This window comes from Dendronephthya gigantea, unplaced genomic scaffold (genome assembly GCF_004324835.1).
Source record: "Dendronephthya gigantea isolate DGI-Jeju-01 unplaced genomic scaffold, DenGig_1.0 000083F, whole genome shotgun sequence".
NCBI lineage: Eukaryota > Metazoa > Cnidaria > Anthozoa > Malacalcyonacea > Nephtheidae > Dendronephthya > Dendronephthya gigantea.
This window is the reverse complement of record NW_021163093.1, coordinates 431,284-446,311: the sequence shown is the minus strand read 5'-3', so window position 1 is coordinate 446,311 and position 15,028 is coordinate 431,284. Positions and strand designations below refer to the sequence as shown.

General features: G+C 39.0%; 2 protein-coding genes across 5 annotated transcripts; both read left to right on the top strand.

The window, feature by feature from the left end:
* Positions 1 to 408: 408 nt before the first annotated feature.
* LOC114533047 lies at positions 409 to 15,028 on the top strand. 4 transcript variants are annotated; one of them, XM_028554628.1, is made up of 14 exons: positions 1,523 to 1,727; positions 2,497 to 2,615; positions 3,419 to 3,646; positions 4,250 to 4,677; positions 4,904 to 4,952; positions 10,570 to 10,752; positions 10,860 to 10,907; positions 11,216 to 11,263; positions 11,651 to 11,694; positions 12,182 to 12,256; positions 12,593 to 12,748; positions 12,940 to 13,112; positions 13,363 to 13,484; positions 14,848 to 15,028. In XM_028554628.1, the coding sequence occupies exons 6-13, from the start codon at positions 10,606 to 10,608 to the stop codon at positions 13,440 to 13,442; spliced, it is 771 nt and encodes a 256-aa protein (XP_028410429.1). In that variant the 5' UTR covers positions 1,523 to 1,727; positions 2,497 to 2,615; positions 3,419 to 3,646; positions 4,250 to 4,677; positions 4,904 to 4,952; positions 10,570 to 10,605; the 3' UTR covers positions 13,443 to 13,484; positions 14,848 to 15,028. The 4 variants fall into 4 exon arrangements, with proteins under 4 accessions (XP_028410431.1, XP_028410429.1, XP_028410432.1 ...); XM_028554630.1 differs by lacking the exons at positions 1,523 to 1,727; positions 2,497 to 2,615 and adding an exon at positions 409 to 427; XM_028554631.1 differs by lacking the exon at positions 14,848 to 15,028 and having other exon boundaries at positions 13,368 to 13,456.
* On the top strand, positions 7,100 to 10,377 carry LOC114533007. Its single transcript, XM_028554583.1, has 2 exons — positions 7,100 to 8,406; positions 9,999 to 10,377. The coding sequence occupies exons 1-2, from the start codon at positions 7,100 to 7,102 to the stop codon at positions 10,375 to 10,377; spliced, it is 1,686 nt and encodes a 561-aa protein (XP_028410384.1).

Below are 15,028 nucleotides of genomic sequence, written 5' to 3'. Positions count from 1 at the left end.
TATATATGTATTATTTAGGCGCATTATTTGATCTGTAGGAAGCTGATGATGGCAAGTACAAATTGAGGCCATTGAGTTAAAATTGACTTCAAGATTCAATTTTAATATAAATATAAATATCGTAATATAAGATTATATAAAATTTCACTCTACGGTATTTCTCAATAGCATCAACCATGCAGACAAATAAGCCCCACTTACACTACACTCGATTTTTTGGTACGGCACGGCTAAAATGGGTACCCGTGCCCATTTCATCTGTGCTTGGCCTTTGTTTTGGTAGCATGTGTCATCTATGCGACCATCGTATCGGACCAGGTTTTGTCACAGAAATTGTAACATTGAGACGTGCACAAGGAAAGTTCAAGAATCAGTTGATATGATGACTGTATATTTTCAGATGTTTCGTCAACATATCCCTGGGAAGGTGTGTCGATAGGAAAAAATGGAAGGTCGTATAGTTTATTGATAGGTTATATATACTTATAGTTCAAACGGGCAGCTGTGATTGCTTCGTGTAGCTATCTAGATATGGCACTTATGGCCCAAAATATCTTAATTTTATGAGTGTGATCGTTTTCGGTCAATCGTGCGAACTGAGAGCCATACACATGAACTAACACGAATATCCATTTTGGTCCAGTTCAATGTCTTAGAACTGCCTCTTCCTAGTCAAACTATATGAACCAATATCCGAACACGTATGGCAACAAACGAGCTTTGTTTATATGCATGCACTACAATCAATGTGCTAAAACGACACGGCTAGTATTGTTACCGGATCATTAATTATATGACTGCCGTATGCACGCATCCTTTGGTTTAATAAGGTCTACAGAAGTTTATAAGAAGAAAAATTATTACATAAATTGGGTACTTAGCTTGTCTTGTGTGATGACGAAGGTTTTTACGCTAAAATTATTACCGCAAAATATTATTTTGAACTAGGCAGAATCATTTTTGAGACATTGAACTTGACATAAATGTATATTCGTGAAAGTCCATGTGGATAGCCCTGCATGGTTGACCGATATTGAGAAATGCTTCCTGTAAAGTGGAAAAAATTCTAACAATATTAAATAACCCAGAGTGAAAATTGAACAAACGGAATAGTTTTTCGATATTTTCTCGAAACAAATCGTGTGTTTTTATATAAAGAAACAATTTCTATGACAAAACCTGGTCTGATACGATGGTCGCAAAGATGACACATATTAAAAGTTCAATATCAGTGCATATGCGCTGAAACGCATAGAAACCTCTAATCTATTGTGTCTCCGCGAATAATTCCGATGTTGGTTCTTAAGGGCCCGTTTACACTACAATCAATTTATCGGCAAGGCATGGCTAAAATTGGCAGGCACGGCTAAAATTGGCACCCGTGCCCAATTTTACTAGTGCTCATGCTACCAAAACAAAGGCCGAGCACAGATGAAATGGGCACGGGTACCCATTTTAGCCGTGCCGTACCAAAAAATTGAGTGTAGTGTAAAGGGGCTTTAGTATGAGATCATGTCTGTAACATTGAGACGTGCACCGGGCAAAGTTCAAGAATCAGTTTATATGTATATATTTTCAGAAGTTTCGTCAACATATCTCTGGGAAGGTGTGTTGATCGATATAGGAAAAAATGGAAGGTCGTATAGTTTATTGATAGGTTATTATCGGGGACCAAGGCAAACTCTTCAGTCGACAAAAGAGAGATGCTTGCATGTGGTTCAAAGAAGGTGATTAAACATTTGCAGTAATTATCTATACACGCGTGAATCTAGGAAGTTAATTAGATTCAAACCAATTAACCAAAACGAGAACAATGCCAAGTTGAAATTGACTTCGAAATTCAATTTTGATGCTAAATATAAGTAAAGTAATATAAGAATATATAATTTCGTTTTTTCACTTTACTGCGTTTTGTAAAATCGATCAATCGTGCAGACCGACAGCCATGCACAAGACTGACTCACATGAGTATCCATTTAGGACCAGTTGAATGTCTTAGAACTGCCTCTTCCTAATTTAAACTACGAACCAATATCCGAACACGTATGGCAACAAATGAGTCATGTTTACCGGCACTATAATCAATGTGTTAAAACGGCACGGCTAGAATATGTACAGGAATATTTACGAATTTCGACTACCTCATGCTAACATGATTTGGTTTACGGTTTATATACAAAGAGCTTATTGAAAAATTATTACATAAATTGGGTACTTTGCTTGCCATCATTTAAGAAGAGAGGTTTTTTTCGCCAAAAATAGCGCAAACGGGGCTTATTCGGTCGCCATGCATGTGCATTGGTTCGTAGTTTAAATCAGACACTGATTCACATGCAGGAAGTGAGTCAGTTATAATTTGAAAACATTCAACTTGACATTACCTTGCTCTTATATTGGTATTAAAATTGAATCTTTGAGTCAATTTGAACTTGCCTCAATTTGTACTTGCCATCATCAGCTTCCTAGATGAATTAATGCGTCCTAAATTATTTTCAGTTTAGAGATATGTTGACGTAACTTCAATCCTCATTTGATCACAGGGCCTATTTTAAGGATATCTTAGTGGGGGATGAAATGACAAAAAGGAGCTTCTAGTCATGATTGAGGGGAACATGGTTCGTGACGTCAGAATTATCTGCGCGGTAACACAATAGAATGAAGGCGAGCATGCATGCGGTTTAGCGCAAGTGGAGTGCTTTTGAACTTTATGTTTCATGTTTGCGACCAATGTATTAGGCGAGGTTTAGTCAAAGAATTTGTTTCTTTGTCTAAAATCACACAATTTCTTTCGAGAAATAGCTATGACACGAGAATGGGGCCCAAAACCTGAGCCTCGTTTTTTTCTTATGGCGTATTTCTGAATTTATTTGTCAAAAGAAAAAAAATTATTTCTGACGCATGTGTTGAAGAAGGATGTTTTACATCTTTGCACATGCATAGCTTGTGAGAGTAAAACTTGGAATATGTTTTATTTAAGGTGGTTCAAAACGGAAAAGTTTTGACGTAATTACTGGAGGGTGGATTATTTAATTTGTATCAATCAGAGTCCTTAGTTGGTTAATTTTCGATTCGTATTTAGCGGAATGATTTAGAGATACATTCCACTCGTTAATAATATGTATATTTAACTGAATATTTTTGACGGAAAAACCTCTCTTCTTCTTCATGACGGGAAGCTATGCACCCGATTTATGCAATAATTTTTCATCTGATAAACTATCTGTAGACCTTAAACCAAAGCATTGCGTTGTTTTACATTCCTGCTATTCATGACGTCAATCAGTTGATATTATAATTGAAGCACCAATTGCCTTAGCGATAATTGTGTTTGCATGATCATAAATCGATTTAAGGCACTCCGACAAAACAGAAAGATATGCTCCGTCTTGGTGTAAACTATTTCTCGAACTTTTTCTAGGTGAAAAGGTCAGAGGGGGTGAGAAGCAGACATTTTTAGCGGACGAAATCGTCGTGGGGCAATCCACTCCCATGGATCGGAGTTTTGAGAACAACGATGAAGGGCCACCCGAAGCTTACCTTGATGTTTCCAAGTGGAAATTGTTGAGGGATTTCAGAAGCGACAGAATGCACGCCTTGAAAGGCTGTGGAAACACCAAAGTGAACAGAACATGACATGTCAAAATAGGTAAGACTCTTGATTTAACCGACTCGTCACTGATTTGAAACTTGTATCATATGCAGGAATTACATCGTGTAAACGGGAGATAGATGTGGCGAAAGTTTGGCTAAAGTGTGAACTATTGAGAGTTGTTTTGTCCTTTCTAAGCAGTCAAAACGCGAACAAAAGTTTCTTAAGAGTTTACTCAGGACCCTACACGGAGGGGGAAATTAAAGGTGTAATTATTACACCCCCTCTACCCTATGTAAATTTCCTACACTAAGTTCAAAACTATTTTGAACTGAAGAGGGTCAGTGTTGTCACCTACAACACGTTCAGTATGTTGTGAAGGAAAAGCCACTGCTTTCTTGACAAAAAAACCTGTGTACCGTACGGATGTTAATTTGAAACAGGCACAAGCTTGTTTCTCAACTCATCTCGCCGACAACGGGCATTCACTCTCCACATGACTCTAAAGTACCGGCCAAGACGCCAGTCAACAACACAACACAAACAGTCCTTATGACTACACTAGCCTGTACGATAAACATCTACAAACATATAAAAGGATACTCCCAGCTTCCAACCATTCACTCTAATGCAATCAGCCGTGGTGTGCCTTGTTTATAGAAACGCCTGCTTACGAGAACAACACGCAAGGCAATTGGATGATTTACGGCGATACTACGAAGACGAGATATTCGGCTTGAAAAAGCAGCTGACTGACATGAAAAACATTATCTCTCAACACAAGCAACAAGAAAACGCAGTTCAAAATGAATTCGAAAACGTTTCGCAAGCAAACCTTGGGCTCAGCAGCAAATGCGACGCCCTCGAAAGCGCCAAACAACTCATGCAAAACCAGTTGACCCAAATTACAGTTCGAAAATAAGAGTTGGAAAGTCAGTGTCAGCAGCTTCTCGCTACGAATCAAATTATTGATGGGAGATCGAAAGAGTTGAAGTGGGTGAAAGAGGGGATGGCCGTTAAGATGAAGGAGGCTGATGGTCAGCGGGAGAAACTGCAGACCAAATGTGATCTTGACTGAAAAGAGAAAGGTAAGATTGGGATGATAATGCTTGTCATAATGTTATCATAATGATGACATCGATCAGTGCATTAAAGTACAGATAATTTTGCTTGCGATTAACACTCGTTGAAAAGACCAATAAGTAAGATTTTGGGTCAATTTTAAATTCCGTGACACTATGTCCGCCATTCCTAGTTTCCTAGCCATATGCCAATTCAGTGACTGTGAATTTTGTATTATTATTCTTTTCTCAGAAATGTTCGCGAGTTGGAATTTGTAATTGAAACATTGAAAAGAGAATTAGTAAGTTCTTTTATCAGTGACTTCACGTCTTTTATCAGTGTGGATTATCTGGCTATTTCCACGCGAAAGGCTGATAGCTTTCGTTAATTTGTGAAATAGCAGTGATCTTCTGAGCTAATTTCAAGGTAATGATTGACATATAGTTTTGTTCCCTCATAAACTTGTAATACTTTTATACTCTGCGCGTGGTTCACTCAAAAAAATACTAGAATGTGTGCTCGATGGATTCTGATTAGCCAAAGGCACTGTCGAAAATGACTGACAATATGTTAAATGAAGTACATACTGTTTTAGCGCGCTTTTCAGTTAAGCGCCATTTTATGTTAATATTGTTGTTTTTCCTATATGCATGTTTTATACGAAGAACCTAAATAAATCACTATAAACAAATGACATTGGTGCCGTGACCAGGATGGAAGAACAACAACGTTTAGTAGCATCTCGAAGAGCCCACAAGGCACATTTAACGAAACTTTTCAAGAGAATAACGGAGCTAAAACAATCGAACAAAACGAACAGAATGCCCTATTGAGCGGGCTATTAGAACAACTTGAACGAAAAGGCAAAGTACTTGCAGATCTAGACGAGAAGATATTTGCATTAATCACTGAACCTGTAGATCTAGAAACGGAGATTATAGAGGCAGAAGACACGCAGAGCCTCATCACAGAAACAATTTATTTAACCAAAAATTTCATCAAGTCCGAGAGCAAAACGTCTATAAAGGAGCCAACGAACACTATCGAAGAGAGTCAAACAACATCAGATAGCAACACAACAACCAACAATGAATTAAAGTGAGTCGACAGATCAACCATTGGTATTACAAGAAACGCAAGTAGAAGAATCAAATCAAATTCAATCAAGTACAGTAAGTGGAGAATCAATTGTTTTAAACGTAGAACAGCCTAACGTCACTGGTGCATCGGCTCCAAGCACGAATCCAACGATATCGAACAGTCATTATAACACAAGTCGACTCCCAAAGTTAGCACTACCTACATTCGATAGCAACCCATTGTCTTGGCAGTCATTCTGGGATTCATTCCGCACCGCAGTACATGATAATCCCCATTTAGGCAACATTCAGAAAATGAACTACTTGAGAGCTCAACTAACTGGAGAAGCATCGAGAGCAATAGCTGGGTTTCCCTTGACTGATAATAACTATCTAGAAAGTATTAAACTCTTACAAGAGAGATTTGGTCAACAACACAGAGCAGTGAGTGCACACATGCAAGCACTATTAAACATTCAAAGCCCAACGAGTACACTGCAAAGCTTAAAGGATTTCTATGACACACTGGAAACACACATCCGTGCACTTGAAGCATTAGGAAAGTCGCATGAAGCATATGGAGACATCTTGGTCCCCATAATCCATAAGAAGTTACCATCAGATTTGATTAAGACACTTACTAGAGAACACAACAGTAATGAATGGAAACTTGATGAGCTCAGAAAAGCATTACGCAGAGAAATCAATATATTAGAAGCAGGAGAGAACAATCCCTCTAACAAACACCATGGTTATTTCCCCGATCCACCCACAGCAGCCTTCACAATTGGACAATCACAGAACCCATCATACAAGTCACACCATCGACCACTAACCCCAGTGAAACGAGCATGTGTTTATTGCAAAGGCTCACACAACCCAACTAACTGCACCATTGTAACCGATAAGCAACAACGACTCAACATAGTACGAGATTCTAAACTATGTTTCAACTGCCTTAATGATAATCATGTAGTATCACAATGTAAGACAAAGGGTCGATGCAAAAACTGTCATCGCAAACACCATACCAGCTTATGCTCAACTGAAAACCCACCAATGAGAAAAAATTCCCATTGAAGTTATCACCGTTCCTCAAATTTCTGCCCCACTACAGAACCTTGCCACTATTGAATTGCATAGTTTACCCCACCTTAACGGACTAACACTTGCCCACCCCATAACAAATGAGACCACCTTCGAAGTCAATCTCTTGATCGGAGCAGATCATTATTGGAATATCGTTGAAACGGAAATAATTAAAGGCCCTGGTCCAACTGCTGCCAAGTCAAAAATCGGTTATCTTCTATCTGGACCTGTTTCATTGATCAACCAGACATCCACACTAAATACCACCATCTTAAACGTAATGACAGCAAGCAAAGATGTCGAATTTGAACTCCAACGTTTCTGGGAACTTGACTCAATCGGAATTCGGTCAGATCAGAAAGATGATACTTCAGAATTCCTACTACATTATCAAGACACATCCATTTCTCTGAAAGATGGAAAGTATCATGCCAAGTTACCTTGGAAACCAGAACAACCAATACTACCATCCAACGTCAGAATTGCACAACAAAGAACGAGATCAATGGTGAAGCGACTAGCTGCTGATCCCGAGAAACTTATGATGTACAACGACGTGATTGTTAATCAGTGCAATCAAGGCTTTATCGAGAAAGTTGAAAACCCCAGTATGAACACTGGAACCTGTCACTATCTTCCCCATCATGCCGTATTTAAAGAATCATCCACCACACCTCTACGAGTTGTGTACGACTGCAGCTGCAGTACGTCAAATCAACCAAGTTTAAATGATTGCCTGGTCACTGGACCACCGATTCTCAACGATCTAACAGCGATATTGCTTAGATTTCGTCGACAGAAGTACGGAATGACCGCAGATATCGAAAAGGCATTCCTAAATATTGTCCTGAATGAAGAAGATCGTGACGCCACTCGTTTCTTCTGGTTGAGCGATCCGAAAGATCCAAATAGTGCCTTTGAAGTTTATCGATTCAAACGCGTATTATTCGGGGCGACAAGTTCTCCGTTTATTCTAAACGCAACACTAGATAAACATTTGAAACAATTCAATCACCCAGTTGCAGAACACATTCGTGAAGATATCTATGTAGACGATCTGGTCTTAGGGGCCCAAAACAACGAAGAAGCAATCGCATTTTACACGAATGCACGAACATTGATGTCACCTGGTGGGTTCAATTTGAGATCGTGGTCATCTAACAACGAAACCGTCAAAACTATCGCAGCTGGTGAAAACCTCCTAAACGACAACCCCAAACCCAAAGTCCTTGGAATGAAGTGGGACACCACTGACGACACCCTTCTCTATTCTAACAACGTCACCGTATCAGAAGCTGATCCGACTACGAAACGAGAAGTGTTGCGCACATCATCGAAGATCTATGACCCCCTCGGTTTCCTTAATCCCGTAGTCGTTAATTCGAAGATTTTGATGCAAGAGATATGGAAAACAGGGTTGCAATGGGATGAACTGTTACCCCCAGAAATGCAAGAACGATGGAATAATATTGCTAAAGAATTAGAAGCAAGTACCAGTGTACAAGTACCCCGTCAATACTTCCCGTCAACGAACAACCTACCTGAAGACACGGAACTACACGTATTCGTAGATGCGAGCTTGAAAGCGTACGGAGCCGCAGCATATGTGAAATCTTCAGAAGCCAATCAGTCCTCATTCGCCATGGCTAAGTCACGAGTTACACCACTAAAACGATTGACATTACCTCAATTAGAATTAACGGCGGCCTCGATTGGAGCGCGATTATGTTCATACTTACAAAACATACTCCAAATTGTCAAAGTTTTTCTGTAGACGGACAGTCAAATCGTTTTCCACTGGCTTCGCAGTAGTAAACAACTTAAACCTTATGTTGCCAACCGTGTCGCAGACATCAAATCCCTCACTTCGATCGATGATTGGAAATATTGTCCTACAACAGATAACCCGGCCGATTTACTCACCAGAGGAATTTCCACCCATCAACTCAAGGCATCAGAATTATGGAAAACCGGGCCAACTTGGCTATTAGCAACCCCAGAGATGTGGCCATCTTGGACCCCCTCAACCCACTCATTACTGACCCAAGCCGAGGATCCAGAGAGTTTAGAGAACAAAGCAATAACACTCCACGATCCTTACAAACAGCCTGGACTTCACCACCTCATACAAATCTCGAGCTGTAGTAGTCTCTCCAGATTAATCAAAATAACAGCATACGTTTTACGTTTCGTCAAAAACTGCAGAGATAAACAAGAAGTTACAAGAATTGGTCCTCTGACACCAGTCGAAAGAGATGAAGCAACTCGTCAACTAATCCGTAATGCGCAACAGTTGACATATCACAACGAAATCCAAATCCTCTCATCGAAAACTACGCAACGACCACCACTAGTACGCCAACTTTGCCTGTTCAAGGACAAGTTTGGTCTTCTTCGTTCCGGTGGGAGAATCCACAACGCCCCCCTCGCTGATTGTACGAAATTTCCAATCCTTCTGCCACCGAGAAATGACCTAACGAAGCTCATCATCACCGAGAAGCACGAACGTCAGTTACACTCTGGTGTAAACGCCACCTTAACAGCATTACGTCAACGATATTGGATTCCTTCCGGACGGCAACTCGTGAAAAAGATCATCAATAAATGTGTCACTTGCAGAAAGATATGCAGCACCCCGTATAATCCACCCGATCCACCACCACTACATAAGTCAAGAGTTCAAGAAGCGCGACCATTCGAAATCACCGGTGTTGATTTTACGGGAGCTTTGCTTATAAGAGAATCGGGAACAGAAACCAAAGCATACATTGCACTCTTTACATGCGCCACCACAAGAGCAATACACCTCGAAATTGTAACGGACATGTCTGTACCAACATTTAGGCTAGCATTCCGTAGATTTGCCGCGAGAAAGTCATTACCGAAGTTAATGATGTCAGACAACGCTTCTACCTACTTGTCAGCGGCCGAAGGATTGAGAAAACTGTTCAAATCACCAGCATTGAAAGAGTCATTAAACAAGCAAAACGTAGAATGGCAATTCATTCCAAAGAGAGCGCCGTGGTTCGGTGGCTTTTGGGAGAGATTGGTAGGACTGACGAAAACGGCCTTAAAGAAAGTACTCGGTAAAGCGTCGGTGAACTTAGTAACACTACAAACCCTCGCAGTGGAGATCGAAGCCATTATGAACGACAGACCTTTGACCTACGTGTCATCAGATATAAAGGACGAGCAGCCACTTACACCAGCGCATCTGTTATACGGCAGGAGATTGACAATTCTACCGAACGAGAGTCTGATGACGACGAACTATCAGATCCAAACTTTAATGAAACTGAACTCCAAGGAAATGCCAAGAGACTGGTAGGTAAGACAAACCGACCGATAACGAAACTTTATCCTCTCGAAGTAAGAGCAAAGACGGATGATTGTGAGAATAAAGACAAGGATCACGCCAAACAAAGGGATCAAACGACCCAAGTGAATGATCGTATTTCACAACGGCCACGACGGGCAGCTGCGGGAAAAGCTATGGAACAGATCAGGAATTGGATTCAAGATCTTCGCGTGCCCCCGGAGGATGTCGAAAATGACTGACAATATGTTAAATGAAGTACATACTGTTTTAGCGCGCTTTTCAGTTAAGCGCCATTTTATGTTAATATTGTTGTTTTTCCTATATGCATGTTTTATACGAAGAACCTAAATAAATCACTATAAACAAATGACAGGCACGTCCGGGTAGATATTTTAAACTCAGTTGGGAAGTGGGTGCTTCTTGTTTTCTAGGAAGATAAGAAAGTGAAATTTGAGGTGGAGAGAAGTATGTTTAGTGCAACGCAAAAGAGAGTCGATCGTTTGGTTGTACAAAATCGAGATAAAGATTTGACCATTGAAGACCTGGAGAAAAAAGTTGTATCGCTTGAACAAACAGTCAAGGATGTGTCCGCTAGTTCTGCCAAGGCTGGACTAGTGAGTATTTGAAATGATGGGAACGATCGATGAGACTGGTTTCTCCGTTATGTTTTAATCATTAGTGAGAACAAACAATATAAATGTACATACAACTTTTTTGACAGAATGAAATCAGAGAGAGTATTCAAAGAGATAAAGATATGTTAAAAAGGGTTAGTTTTATGGATTTTTCTTCTTGCCATGTTCAAAGAAAACAATGATATACACACAAAGTTTTTGAAATGAAGAACAGTTTAAAATGCATTTGAATTTGATGTGAAAAATATGAGTAATCCTATCAGGATTTTTTACACCAAAAGATTATGGTACTCGGACACCTCATATAGGCCATCTACTGTCCCCGGTGGCGGTGTCATTGCTGAACCCCACCCTCTATTTCTTTAAAAGTGCAGTAATCGCCTTTGCGACTGGTACTCAATTCAGTTCTTCAGTTCTCTTTCAAAAGTCTTTCTCGTTGCAGGTTCTTAACGAATACGATTCTCTCACCGAGAAACATGAAAAGACGAAGGTACACATTAAAAGATAATACATATGTTAAAGAAACCTCATGCAGTCTTAACGTTGAACGTTTTGTTTAATTATAACCAGAAAGATGGCAACCTAGGTTTCCGCGATTTCTGTCGTCTAACAACATAATAGGGTGTTTTAGCATGAAGACGTGAACGTCAAAGACGACGTGAAAATGGCGAATAAATGGCGTGATGCGTCCAAAAATGGACATGCCACACCATTTTCACGTCTTCATGCTAAATCTCTCTAATATCACTAGTAATTCACAGAACGCATTAGGTTATTACAAAGTCAGAGTATAAACTGCACGATATATTTAACGTGTGTTCGAAAGAGCGTACAATCATCTACTATGTATAATAATTCCATTTTCTTGGTTATCAAGGGACACGTGTATCTTTTAGAAGAAAAGTTAGCTGAAAGTCAAGGGTAAGGTCAAAATTTACGAAGGTAAAGGCCGGTTTACACCTGCGATTTTTCTTGCGATTTTATATGCGATTTTCTTCTTTTGATAGATGTGAACGAGTCAAAACTTAGCAATACTCCGATGAGCACGAGCTCCTATTTGAGCATTCAAAACTAATTCACTCGTTCGTATCTATCAAAAGGAGAAAATTGCATATTAAATCGCAGCAAAAATCGCGAGTGTAAACGGGCCTTAAGTTGCATGCAAATCTGGGATATGAATAAACTATCATGGCCCTGTCTAAAGTCCGTTCTACAGAAAACAATCAAATGCACCTGGTCTACGTTCTATATAGTACATAAAGCATAAGGTTAAACTGTAAAACTGTAAAAGTTGAAACGAAAAGTTGTAAAATGCTTGAAACATGGGCAAGCAAATTCTAGTACGCGTTCCGCTTGCTTTGATAAAAATTAGTCGAACATGCAAATTGTCCATTAAATCTTTTTACAGGGAATTATCCGAGGCTAATATAACTAAGGGAAATTTGGAAACTTCACTACGAGAAGTCCTGGGCAACCAGAGCAGGTAGGAAGACCATTCTCGCAAATTTGCCCAACACTCAGCAGGAGATATTGCAGCACTTCCAAAATAATTACTTCATATTCAATGGCGGATCTGGGGGTGTGCAGAATAAATTACACAGCTTAATTTTGAATTAAAAACACCTTAATAACAACACTGTTGCTTATAGATTTGAAAAGAATATTCTTATACATTAAAATCTGCGAATGCGATTCCGATTTTAAGCTGTAGGACCCTTAGACCCGCCACTGATTAATATTGGCTTTGAATGATGGATAATAATACGGTTAACTGCAAAGTTATTTTGGAACAGTTTACATTTGAAGTGTTTCGTTGCAGTTGCCGCAGGATCGTCGAAAGATCAAGCAGAAGAACCTGGGAGCAGCCAACCAATTTTAGCCTTATCACTGATAAAATTAGAGTTGAAAATAATATTAAAGAAGACAGAGAAAGGTTGAAATATGATCACTATAAGGAGAGCACGCGACGATTTAGGTATGGAAGTTTCAACCTTGGTTGAAATCATTCCATTCTTCAGGTTTGACTTGCACTACCACTACTACAACCATTAAGAGATCAGAATTCTAGTTTAGAAACATGATTAACAAACCGTTAGTTCTGAACTTCATGATTTTAGTGTTCAAATCGGAGTATTAAAGTAATTTACGCTCTCTGAACTATTATAGCAATCGAGCGGAAAGAGATGAAATGGTTGACTTGTCATCGGTAAAGCCATCAGATGTTGTCGAGGGTCGTAGGTTCACAAAATATCCCAATGGCTCTAAGAAAATGCACGATCGGGAATACGAGGAAGAAGATAGTTTGGTCTGTGCTTATTGCAATCAACTTTATAAGAAAGGTCAGTTATTATTTACAGCATGTTGATCTCATCGACTGCATGACCATGTTCCATCCATTGCAAAAAATTGCCAAATTTGTATACTTCTTTACTTCTCTGAAACAAAATTTCTCGCACTTCGTTCTCCTTGGTGACTTGTCAGGTTAGAAAAAGAGATCTCAAATCCAACATCTACAAATTCGAATATACGGCACGCAATTGGTGTAGCTTGTTTATCAAATGTACTATAAACTATTCAAACTTTTTTCAGAACAGGATGTAAATCATGACAACGGTGAATCGAGAAAGCCGGCGAGCCGAATTCATAGTTATGCTCAAAAACACGATTGAGAGCTAATAACGAGTCAGGCAAAGGATCATTGAACTCGAAAAGTAAGTAAAATACCATATAATTTTGGTTATGGGAGATGCTATATTAGTCTGGATTTGGTCAGCACCGACATACCATGAAAAAATCTGAAAACTGAATATGAACGTTTGACCTAGCAAGTCCTAAGATTGCACTGCAGGGAGAAACAACTGTGATACCAACGTCGGTTTTCCTTTTAATTATCCATCTTCTGTAATCACTGTCAAATACTTCAATTTGATTGGTTTACAGGAGTGCGATTAATCATTAATCGCACTCTTGGTGAGCTGTAATCGCACTCTTGTTCACAGCCAATGAAATTCAGCATAGCTTTACAAGTAGCCAATCAGCATTCAGGATACAAAATAAGAATTTGTTTTCTTTTGGGGCGCGAAATTTTCAAAAATGGAGGAATTTGACAATGATTTTGAAAATTTTGACCTTTTAAATGATATATTTGCAGAAGAAAATGACCAGAATTTTTGATTACAGAAGATGGATAATTAATAAGTAATAGAACGAATTAAGTCGTGCAATTAATGCCAAATCATACTCGTGCTTAACAAATCAACCTCCCGCTGCGCGGTCGGTTGATTTTGTAATCACTCGTATGATTTTGGCATTAATTGCACTCCTATTCGTTCTATTAACATTATTAATTCAGGTAATTACAAGTCAAAGATGGAGGTTAGACTTTACGTGCTATTATTTTTGTGAAGTTAAATACCTAGCTATTAAATAGCCCGATTGTAAGTTCCTAGGGCTATATACTGTGTTTTGTGCTTTGCTTTATCGAAGAGACAATATTTTCTTATGTTTAGATAATATTACCCAAACCCAAAAAATACCCCCAAAAACGAACACTCGGACACTATAGCTTTTGTTTTTCATCAAGTTAGAGACTGCCTTGACAAAAAATTCCTGGTCGCAGATGTCGAGACAGGAAAAAGAAGACAAGGCTAGTGCCGAGTATATTATGACTAAGCTGAAATTTGAAATTCATTTTAAATATTCACTAAATATAATTTCAGATGAATAGTTTAAGCGTTCATACAAAACCCACGTAAATTTGGTAGACGTAGGCGTTAAATTTCGAGTTATTATAATTATTCATGTTTTTAGAATTCCATTGTTTTCACAGTCAGTGAACACTAAAATATTAGCATAGCGGGACAAATCGACAGGCTGGCTACGCTACTGTTTTAAAATAACACTATCAGATTTAATTACCAAATTTGAATTGTATAAAACGTTTTAAATACTGGCAGTTTGTATTTAGGAACATATTTAAATATTCTTTGTCCCCTTTTGCCTCATCCATTAGCGCTACGTGGTCCTCTTTTGTGGAAAAATCTTGAAAAATGCATATTTGCACTCTTTTAACAGAATTTCTTGGAAAGCAAATTGGACAAAGTTCTCAAAGAACTAGGGAAGATTCGTCTACAATTGAGGAGTAGCGAAACTGATTAGTCCCAGGAACTGTCGTGTTGCGATGCATGAATACCAAACATGTACAAGTCGGTGAAAATGTCTGGCGCCGGGAATATATAGAGAAAACTAACCTCAA

Coding starts and splice junctions, on each gene's coding strand:
- LOC114533007 (XM_028554583.1), top strand. CDS start 7,100: ATGACAGCAAGCAAAGATGTCGAATTTGAACTCCAACGTTTCTGGGAA. Junction 8,407..9,998: donor GTAGATGCGAGCTTGAAAGC/GTACGGAGCCGC, acceptor ACGTGTCATCAG/ATATAAAGGACGAGCAGCCA.
- LOC114533047 (XM_028554630.1), top strand. CDS start 10,606: ATGTTTAGTGCAACGCAAAAGAGAGTCGATCGTTTGGTTGTACAAAAT. Junction 10,753..10,859: donor GTTCTGCCAAGGCTGGACTA/GTGAGTATTTGA, acceptor CTTTTTTGACAG/AATGAAATCAGAGAGAGTAT. Junction 13,113..13,362: donor CAATCAACTTTATAAGAAAG/GTCAGTTATTAT, acceptor AACTTTTTTCAG/AACAGGATGTAAATCATGAC.